This window comes from Salvelinus sp. IW2-2015, unplaced genomic scaffold (assembly GCF_002910315.2).
Source record: "Salvelinus sp. IW2-2015 unplaced genomic scaffold, ASM291031v2 Un_scaffold2540, whole genome shotgun sequence".
Classification (NCBI taxonomy): domain Eukaryota; kingdom Metazoa; phylum Chordata; class Actinopteri; order Salmoniformes; family Salmonidae; genus Salvelinus; species Salvelinus sp. IW2-2015.
The window spans coordinates 84,633-96,168 of NW_019943853.1; the positions used below are offsets into that span (position 1 = coordinate 84,633).

General features: G+C 44.0%; 1 protein-coding gene across 1 annotated transcript in view; it reads left to right on the forward strand.

The window, feature by feature from the left end:
• The window catches only part of LOC112074234 (ankyrin repeat and sterile alpha motif domain-containing protein 1B-like), a 41,173-nt gene that overhangs the window by 24,739 nt on the left and 4,898 nt on the right, over positions 1-11,536 (forward strand). The window contains 4 exon segments of the mRNA XM_070440437.1: positions 934-1,041; positions 1,924-2,124; positions 6,143-6,184; positions 6,826-6,951. Coding sequence (XP_070296538.1) covers positions 2,026-2,124; positions 6,143-6,184; positions 6,826-6,951 — 267 coding nt within the window. The 5' untranslated portion in view covers positions 934-1,041; positions 1,924-2,025.

Consider the following 11,536-nt stretch of genomic DNA (forward strand, 5'->3'; position numbering starts at 1 on the left):
TCCTCTGTCCTCTTATCCACACACCTACATCCTCCCTCCTCTGTCCTCTTATCCACACACACATCCTTCATTGATGCACATCTCAAACACACACACTTACATCCACTGCCTTTTGGGAGAAGAGCTTACTGCCAAGACATTGTATGAGCCACACACGCACCCAAATCTAGGGTGTTGGAACCAGTCTTTTGGCAGCCCTTTAAACCCCATGCAGAATGTGCCAGGGAGGACAAACCAAACTAAAAAGTGTGTGTGTGTGTGTTTCAGTGCAAACCTAATTACCTTGTAACGGTGGACCAGGCTGGTGCCTTTATGTGATAATAATTCTAGTAATGATGTTACACATGGTCTGCTCTGTGTTTTTACCATTATGACTCATTGTGCCTTCTTTGAAAGMCCGGTTATTTGAATATATTAATGTTTAATAGAAACACTCATATGTTTTTTGCTTATTACAACCAGAGGAGGCTGGTGGGAGGAGCTATAGGAGGACGGGCTCATTGTAATGGCTGGAATGGAATCAATGGAACAGTATCAAACATATCAAATGTATAGAAACCACATGTTTGACCCCATTCCATTTATTCCATTCCAGCCATTATGATGAGCCTGTCCTCCTATAGCTCCTCCCACCAGCCTCCTCTGATTACAACATCTGTTTTTACCTCAGGCAGTCACATATGATGTCACCATATCACCATTGTTATAAATGTGATGTTGTCAGTTTATTACCGTGGTCTTTGTATTATTCCAGAGTGCCTCACTACCAGTAGAGGTAGGATTTGAATCCAACACTCTCATAACTGGGTTTTACTTCAGTGGGGGCTTATTACATGCTTAGTTCACGTTGATTCCATGTTAAATACATGTTGATAATTGTGTTCTAACAGTTGTGTTGATAGGTTGTTGACCTGTGTCTCTCTTCCTCCCTAGGTGTTGAAGGTCAGTCTGATAGGACACAGGAAGAGAATTCTGGCCTCGCTGGGAGACAGGCTTCACCAAGACCCTCCACAGAAACCCCCACGGGCCATCTCCCTACGGGTCAGTGTGTGCAGTGTGTGCAGTGCATGTGTACGTGTGTGCAGTGTACATACGTGTGTGTGTGTGTGTGTGTGTGTCCTCACTCTCGTCCCTCCCAGATGGTAGTAGTCCTAGAGACTGCAGACAGAGATTCAGTGAGCTTAGGGGAAATATCTCCACTGCTGTTGTTAGCCTTCACAAGTCTCCCGGCAGACACAAAATGGATGCCGCCAGGACCACAATAGCACCGCAGTTTCCCCTCTCCCTGCCGGTCCTGGATACTAATTACAAGATGCTGGATTCCATTCCCCAGTGCGTATGGGTCTAATGTTCAACTTACAAAGGCCCKGGAAATGCTTCACCTCCTGGGACTCAATTTGATCCGGCAGCCAGGATGTGGCTGCTCCTCTGCAGCCTCTCAAGGCCCAGACGCCTGCTTTCATTCCATTTAACAAATCGGTCCAGACAGAGGGGCTGGGCTGTGTCTCYACTGCAAATCTAGTCTGATGTCCACGTCCAGAGCCAGGCTAGCAAACAGAGAGGAGGCTGAAGGTTTATTCAGCATAGCATATTGCCACGCTCCAAAAGCATACCACTAGAAACCATTTAGAATGCATGCTCAACACTCAGCAGCTTCATTTTAAGAGGTATGCTAGTGAATATAATGATAGAAGAGGTAAGCAAGGCAGTCACTATGTAGTGGAATCATTATACCATTATTGTCTCTCCCTAATTTGCGCCCCCACTTGAGGCATGTCCACATTGGGAATAGCCAGTAGTGGCAGTCTTGACATTTGACCTCTCCTTTTCTAGATACAGCCTATCATGGAGCCTCAAAAGCATCACATGGCACACTTCACCACCATTTAATAASCCCTCCCCTCTGTCCATCCATCCTCCCAGGAGCCCGGTGGCTGCAACACCCCTCCCCAGATCCTTCCGGGCCAGGCTGCGTACACCACGGCGGGCGTCCCGGGGGGCTCGTTGGACGTGCAGCACCTCATCATGCAGGCGGACGCACGGCGCCGCCAGCGCTCCAACGACAACTACTTAGAGGAGATGCCTCGCTCCAAACTGGAGCGGCAGATGGCCCAAGTCAGCATGGTGAGAGGGGGGTGAGGGGGGGGAAGGAAGAAAGAGAGAGGAATAGACAGCAGCCTCTCACAATTATTTTCCTGTGTGTCCCTATTTGACCTCTCTACCACACTACGAAAGCGTGATGATTAATATAATATGACATATCATTCATCCTCTCGGATGGGCGGTGGGCAGAACGCTGTTATAAATAATTTGTACACTGCAAATTGACCGCAAGAATCCCAAACAGATAATGTATTAGATAAAAATAGAATCATTTCAAACCTTGATTACTTTGGGATAAGATCACATATGCCTCTATTTATACGTGGAAACTACCGTACTTGGAAGAAATAAAAATCACTTTGAGCTAATTTCTTTTATGTCCAACAACAATTATTTACAAAAAAATACATATATATATATATATATATATATATTTGGCCCTCGGACTGCCTATTGGGGAATCCTGCCCTATACGGTACCATAACTGCTCTACCAACCCGTATTGGCATGCTATTTAACTGATATACAGTGCATTCTGAAAGTATTCAGACCCCTTCACTTTTTCCACATTTTGTTACGTTACAGCCTGATTCTAAAATTTATTAACAATTTTTCCTCATCACTTTACACACAATACCCCATAATGACAAAGCAAAAACATGTTTTTAGAAATGTTTGATTATTTATTTTAAAAAATTAAAACATAAATACCTTATTTACATAAGTATTCAGACCCTTTGCTATGAGACTCGAAATTGAGCTCAGGTGCAACCTGTTTCCATTGATCATCCTCGAGATGTTTTTACAACTTGATTGGAGTCTACCTGTGGTAAATTCAATTGATTGGACATGATTTGGAAAGGCACACACCTCTCTATATAAGGTCTCACAGTTGACAGTGCATGTCAGAGCAAAAACCAAGCCATAAGGTTGAAGGAATTGTCCGTAGAGCTCAGAGAAAGGATTGTGTCGAGGCACAGATCTGGGGAAGGGTACCAAAACATTTCTGCAGCATTAAAGGTCCTCAAGAACACAGTGGCCTTCATCATTCTTAAATGGAAGAAGTTTGGAACCACCAAGACTCTTCCTAGAGCTTGCCACTCGGTCAAAAACTGAGCAATCAGGGGAGAAGAGCCTTGGTCAGGGAGGTGACCAAGAACGCGATGGTCACTCTGACTGAGCTACAGAGTTCCTCTGTGAAGAAGGACAACCATCTCTGCAGCACTCCACCAATCAGGCCTTTATGGTAGAGTGGCCAGATGGAAGCCACTCCTCAGTAAAAGGCACATGACAGCCCGCTTGGAGTTTACCAAAAGGCACTTAAAGACTCTCAGACCATGAGAAACAAGCTTCTCTGGTCTGATGAAACCAAGATCGAACTCTTTGGCCTGACTGCCAAGTGTCACGTCTGGAGGAAACCTGGCACATTCCCTACGGTGAAGCATGGTGGTGGCAACATTATGCTGTGTGGATGTTTTTCAGCGGCAGGGACTGGGAGACTAGTCAGGATCGAGGCAAAGATGAACGGAGCAAAGTACAGAGAGATCCTTGATGAAAACCTGCACCAGAGTGCTCAGGACCTCAGACCGGGGTGAAGGTTCACCTTCCAACAGGACAACGACCCTAAGCACACAGCCAAGACAACGCAGGAGTGTCTTCAGGACAAGTCTCTGAATGAACTTGAGTGGCCCTGAATACTTATGTAAATTTGATATTTCAGTTTTTATTTTTAATACATGTGCAAACATTTCTAAAACCTGTTTTTGCTTTGTCATTATGGGGTATTGTGTGTAGATTGATATGGGAAAAAAACAATTTAATAATTTTTAGAATAAGGCTGTAACGTAACAAAATGTGGAAAGTCAAGGGGTCTGAATACTTTCCGAATGTACTGAATATTAGCATGCATGGTACAGTATGGTAACCTCTCTACCAAAATCCATGATCATCCTATTGCACCTCTGCACCAACCTATGAAAGCACGGTCGGGGAGTCAGAGGCATCTGGGAGAGCAGCTTCTCTTAAGCGTTCCTTTGATCTACCCCGACTAGGGTCCATCCGGAGTGTGTGTGAGAGTGTGTGTGATTCACAGAGCTTGTCGCACCAGACACACTCTTATGTTTATAAACGACTGACTCCTTGAAGTGCGTTTGTGTCACGACTCACAACACTGGCCTCTTTAGAGCAGCACTCAGGTGAGTGCAGTGAGTCAAGGTCGTGTAGAGGGAATCATTATGGAGGCTTCGCTATTCCTCTCTCACTCACATACTCTCTCTCTCTGTTTTACTTTCCACTCTTTCCTTCCTCATCTCTCCCTTTCTCCCCCTTTTCCCTCCACATTGCCTCTCCGCCCATTGCCACTGAGGCAGTCAGCGATCATGCCCTGCTCCCTCCCCATTATTACTGAGGCAGTCAGAGATCATGCCCTGCTCCCTCCCCATTGCTAGCTGGAGGCAGTCAGAGATCATGCTCTGCTCCTCCCCATTGCTACTGAGGCAGTCAGAGATCATGCCCTACTCCCCCATTGCTACTGAGGCAGTCAGAGATCATGCTCTGCTCCTCCCATTGCTACTGAGGCAGTCAGAGTCATGCCTACTCCCCCATTGCTACTGAGGCAGTCAGAGATCATGCCTGCTCCCTCCCCATTGCACTGAGGCAGTCAGAGATCATGCCTACTCCCCCCATTGCTACTGAGGCAGTCAGAGATCATGCCCTCCTCCCCCCTTGCTCTGAGGCATGTCAGAGATCATGCCTACTCCCCCATTGTACTGAGGCAGTCAGAGATCATGCCCTACTCCCCCCATTGCTACTGAGGCAGTCAGAGATCATGCCCTACTCCCCCCATTGCTACTGAGGCAGTCAGAGATCATGCCTACTCCCCCCATTGCTACTGAGGCAGTCAGAGATCATGCTCTGCTCCCTCATTGCTACTGAGGCAGTCAGAGATCATGCCCTACTCCCCCATTGCTACTGTGGCAGTCAGAGATCATGCCTCCCCCCATTGCTACTGAGGCAGTCAGAGATCATGCCCTACTCCCCCCATTGCTACTGAGGCAGTCAGAGATCATGCTCTGCTCTCCCATTGCTACTGAGGCAGTCGAGATCATGCCCTACTCCCCCATTGCTACTGTGGCAGTCAGAGATCATGCCCTACTCCCCCATTGCTACTGAGGCAGTCAGAGATCATGCCCTACTCCCCCATTGCTACTGAGGAGTCAGAGATCATGCCCTACTCCCCCATTGCTACTGAGGCAGTCAGAGTCATGCCCTACTCCCCCATTGCTACTGAGGCATCAGAGATCATGCCCTACTCCCCCATTGCTACTGAGCAGTCAGAGATCATGCCCTACTCCCCCATTGCTACTGAGGCAGTCAGAGATCATGCCCTGGCCATTACAGGGTAATGAGGCTCTCTCCTTTCTCTGTGCTTTGTGTTTTGCCAATTGTGTCTATCTTTGTCTCTCTCTTTCTCCCCCCCCCCCTCCTCTCTCTCTCTGCCCCCCCCCTCTCTATTACCTCTGTCATTTAGATCAGTTAGATTAGGCCAGTGTCTTGGAGTAGATTACCTGTTCTGATCCTCTAGGGGCACCTGCAGCTATTTACCCCGATGTCATTATCCCTGATTGCCTCACCTCCAGAGTATCTCATTAAGACGCAGATGGATGTGACACACAAACAAACAAGCACTCCCTTATAGTAGTGTATCAGCACCTGTCATGGGACTTTGATTATGAAACTGTGACGGGAGGATTTCCTCACACTCCAGCCTTGTTGTAAACATTGCCTGTGTGATTATCGTCTGCTTGATTATTATAAACCRTAGAGTTGGATAGAGGCCACGTCTTTGCATATTTGCCATAATGGTTTCTATGACAGCATGGGCAGCGCCATTGAGGGCTATCTCCATTGATGAAAGTCCTCAATGGCGCTGCCCATGCTAAAACAGGCTTTGTGGCAAGTGCACCCTCTATCCAACTCTATGTTATCAACCAACTTCTTGTTGTCCTGATCCTAGATCTTATTTCTATTTATTTATCAGTCTCATGATGTTGGAGAAAGACCTTCTGCAAGAAATGATACTGTAAGTTGTCTGTGATGCTAGTGTGCATCAAATACTGTTGTTGTCAATGTACGTGACGAACAGTCAAACAGTCAACTGTCAATGTACGTGATATAAATGTACATTATATTTGTTGATAATAYAAGTCCATTTACTCATGATCATTTACATTTTATTTCGAACATATTGGCYAAGGGAAAAGTACTGTAGCTAAATATATATCCATTTCCTGTTTCTGTTGAAAAGGATGAAAGAAAGAAGGACAGGGGATTTTCCACACAGTGCTAGGGGAGGTGTGAGCATTATAGCACTAGCTAGGGGAATTAAACAGTATGAAAAGCCATTTGAATATGACCCTTCTAAGACTGTTAAAACGCACTTAGCATTAGGAGAGGAGGGTCCATAGAAACACAGTGAGGGACTCAAAATGTTTTTGAAATGTTCTTGAAGCGTTGTTGTTAAGCTTTTCATGTTCAGTCAGTCTTGTTACATCATAGAAGTGCATTGTGGTTAGGAGCAAACAGCAGCACATATCTAACAGACTAGATATGTCAGCTCAGAATATGCTTGACTTAAGTTTGTGCCCAATCCTTTTCCTTGTAATCGGCTGTGATTCCTCATCCGTGGCCTGTGTCTGATCTTGCCATTGGCTGTCGTTACAGCAAGGCGAATGGTGCGAGCCAATCACGTTGCGTCCTCCCAACGAGGCCACCTCGTCCACTCCAGTGCAGTACTGGCAACACCACCCTGAGAAACTCATCTTCCAGTCGTGTGACTATGAAGCTTACGTGAGTAGTCCCATCCCTACGCTATACTGTGTGTGTGTGTGTGTGTGTGTGTGTGTGTGTGTGTGTGTGTGTGTGTGTGTGTGTGTGTGTGTGTTAGTATGCTTTTCATGCATGTATAATATGCTTGTGAATGTGTATGCATGCAAAACGCTACATTAGCATCGTATCATATTCACAGCAGTGTGTCGGGGTCGCGACCCCGCTATGGGAACATCAGTGGGGTCAATAAAAACAAAACATTTGGAGTACAGATTATTGTATGGGACAAATATACGTTTTTCAGAAAGGATAATACAAACAAATACAATTTTTAGAGTAAAGTATTTTCTTTGATAAGAGAAGAAACTATAATGAAGGTTTTGTGATGTAAAATGTACAGTATAGTTGTGTCGTATTGGGTTAGGTTGGGTTGAAAAAAAATTATTGGAAGAAAATTCAACCAGCAATTCTGGTGGAAAGAATGAGGTCTCCGCTGAAAGGGTTTGAATACTACTGTTCTACAGTAATGTGGGAGAGAATGCCCTGTCTGCCAAGGGGGTCCAAGACCACACTTTCAGGGACCCCCCCCCCACACACACACACACACACACTGACACTCCATAATACTCTTTGACAGCTCTCCACACTCCCACTACTCTAGCTGCTATAGCTGACATATGTTATGCCTCTGACTTAAATGACCTGCACTTTGTGTTACCTAACGACACACTGGAGGTATTCAGGAGTAAAACCATGTTTCACCCTTCGATCAATACTGCACCAAGCTATTCACGCTGCTGCAGTAATTTTAGCCTCCTGTTACATAAAACACCATGTTATCCAGGATCTGCACATGTACATTTGATTGGCTTAGCCCCAGCAACCATGTAAACTGATTATACCCACTTTCAGCTGATGAATCACCGGGAAGATGATTGGCTCCATTTGGAGTCTGGAGGCTCCATTGGCTCTCGGGGCCAGCCGTGTTGAATTTGATTGACTCTTGCACAGTTGTGCATAGCGATTGGCTCAGAGGTGCTGTTGTGGAGATGTGGGGCAGAGGGGGCTAGAGGATTAGAGAGAGAGAGAGAGAGAGAAACAGTATGAGTGAGTGAGTAAGCGAGAGAGTTTGTGAGAGAGTGAGGGAAAAGGTCATGTGGGTTGAGGAGGGAAAGGTATGTGGGTCGAGAGAGGGAGGGAAAAGGTATGTGGGTTGAGGGAGGGAAAGGTATGTGGGTTGAGGGAGGGAAAGGTATGTGGGTCGAGAGAGGAGGGAAAAGGTAAGTGTGGGTTGAGAGAGTGAGGGATAAGGTAATGTGGGTTGAGGAGTGAGGGATAAGGTAATGTGGGTTGAGAGAATGAGGGATAAGGTAGTGTGGGTTGAGAGAGTGAGGGAAAGTAGTGTGGGGTTGAGAGGTGAGGGATAATGTAGTGTGGGTTGAGAGAGTGAGGGATAAGGTAATGTGGGTTGAGAGAGTGAGGGATAAGGTAGTGTGTGTTGAGGGAGGGAAAGGTAATGTGGGTGAGAGAGGGAGGGAAAGGTAATGTGGGTTGAGGATGGAGGGAAAGGTAATGTGGGTTGAGGAGAGGGAAAGGTATGTGGGTCGAGAGAGGGAGGGAAAAGGTAATGTGGGTTGAGAGAGTGAGGATGAGGTAATGTGGGTTGAGGAGTGAGGGATAAGGTAGTGTGGGTTGAGAGAGTGAGGGATAAGGTAGTGTGGGTTGAGAGATGAGGGATAGTAGTGTGGGTTGAGAGAGTGAGGGATAAGGTAATGTGGGTTGAGAGAGTGAGGGATAAGGTAGTGTGGGTTGAGAGAGTGAGGGATACGGTAGTGTGGGTTGAGGAGTGAGGGATAATGTGTGTGGGTTGAGAGAGTGGAGGGATAAGGTAATGTGGGTTGAGAGAGTGAGGGATAAGGTAATGTGGGTGTGAGAGGTGAGGGATAATGTAGTGTGGTTGAGAGAGTGAGGATAAGGTAGTGTGGGTTGAGAGAGTGAGGGATAAGGTATGTGGGTTGAGAGAGTGAGGGATAAGTAGTGTGGGGTTGAGAGAGTGAGGGATAAGGTAATGTGGGTTGAGAGAGGGAGGGATAAGGTAGTGTGGGTGAGAGAGTGAGGGATAAGGTATGTGGGTTGAGAGAGTGAGGATAAGGTAGTGTGGGTTGAGAGAGTGAGGGATAATGTAGTGTGGGTTGAGAGAGTGAGGGATAAGGTAGTGTGGGTTGAGAGAGTGAGGGATAAGGTAGTGTGGGTTGAGAGAGTGAGGGATAATGTAGTTGTGGGTTGAGAGAGTGAGAAGGAAGGCAGAGAGAGAAAGTGTAATAAATAAAATAATCGGTGCCAAGCAACACTCTCCCAGGACTGAAGCTCCACATGGCCCCACGAAGTGAGATAGAGGAGAATCTGAGAGAGAAAGAATAGAAGGGGAGAGGAGGGAGGGAGGGAGGGAGGGAGGGAGGGAGGGAAAGGAGGAGGAGGAACCACATATGTTAACAAAGCATGGAGAGTTAAGCACTGAGATAGAGAGGATAGAGTTGAGGATGTAAGCAGTGTACAGAGGAAGATGATAGAGTTGAGGATGTAAGCAGTGTACAGAGGAAGAGGATAGAGTTGAGGATGTAAGCAGTGTCCAGAGGGAAGAGGATAGAGTTGAGGATGTAAGCAGTGTACAGAGTAAAGAGAGATAGAGTTGAGGATGTAAGCAGTGTACAGAGTAAGAGGAGAGAGGATAGAGTTGAGGATGTAAAAAGAGAGAAGAGGGACGAGTGACAAGTCTCTAAAGCTGACGCTGTCATCGCACTTATTCTATTACAACACATGATCTTCATTCAACAGAGACAATTCTCTAACGTCATTACAACGTTGTCTTCATAAACCAACTTTGTTTTAATCATTCTTTATTATAGACCAGCCTCTAATGTCCATTTATGCTTTCTTTATTATAGACCAGCTCTGGTCATTATGCTTTCTTATTATAAGACCAGCTCTAATGTCATTATGCTTTCTTTATTATAGACCAGCTCTAATGTCATTATGGCTTTCTTTATTATAGACCAGCTTTAATGTCATTATGCTTTCTTTTATTATAGACCAGCTCTAATGTCATAATGCTTTCTTTATTAATAGACCAGCTAAGATGTCTTATGCTTTCTTTATTATAGACCAGCTAAGATGTCATTATGCTTTCTTTATTATAGACCAGCCTCTAATGTCATTATGCTTTCTTTATTATAGACCAGCTCTAGATGTCATTATGCTTTCTTTTATTATAGACCAGCTCTGTCATTATGCTTTCTTTATTATAGACCAGCTCTAATGTCATAATGCTTTCTTATTATAGACCAGCTCTAATGTCATTATGCTTATTCTTTATTATAGACAGCTCTAATGTCATATTGCTTTCTATTATAGACCAGCTCTAATGTCATTATGCTTTCTTTATTATAGACCAGCTCTAATGTCATAATGCTTTCTTTATTATAGACTAGCTCTAATGTATTATGCGTTCTTTATTATAGAACAGCTCTAATGTTATTATGCTTTCTTTATTATAGACCAGCTCTAATGTCATAATGCTTTCTTTATTATAGACCAGCTCTAATGTCATTATGCTTTCTTTATTATAGCCAGCTCTAATGTCATAATGCCTTTCTTTATTATAGACCAGCTCTATGTCATTATGCTTTCTTTATTATAGACCAGCTCTGTCTTAATGCTTTCTTTATTATAGACCAGCTCTAATGTCATTATGCTTTCTTTATTATAGACCAGCTCTGTCATTATGCTTTTCTTTATTATAGACCAGCTCTAATGTCATTATGCTTTCTTTATTATAGACCAGCTCTAATGTCATAATGCTTTCTTTATTATAGACCAGCTAAGTGTCATTATGCTTTCTTTATTATAGACAGCTCTATGTCATAATGCTTTCTTTATTATAGCCCAGCTCTAATGTCATAATGCTTTCTTTATTATAGACCAGCTCTAATGTCATTATGCGTTCTTTATTATAGACCAGCTCTAATGTCATATGCTTTCTTTCTTATAGACCAGCTAAGATGTCATTATGCTTTCTTTATTATAGACCAGCTCTAATGTCATAAATGCTTTCTTTATTATAGACCAGCTCTAATGTCATAATGCTTTCTTTATTATAGACCAGCTAAGATGTCATTATGCTTTTCTTTATTATAGACCAGCTCTAAGTCATTATGCGTTCTTTATTATAGACCAGCTCTAATGTCTTATGCTTTCTTTATTATAGACCAGCCCTCTAATGTCATAATGCTTTCTTTATTATAGACCAGCTAGATGTCATTATGCTTTCTTTATTATGACCAGCTCTAATGTCATAATGCTTTCTTTATTATAGACCAGCTCTAATGTCATTATGCGTTCTTTATTATATACACCCAGCTCTAATGTCATTATGCTTTCTTATTATAGACCAGCTCTAATGTCATTATGCTTTCTTTATTATAGACCAGCTCTAATGTCATTATGCTTTCTTTATTATAGACCAGCTCTAATGTCATTATGCTTTCTTTATTATAGACCAGCTTAAGATGTCATTATGCTTTCTTTATTATAGACCAGCTCTAATGTC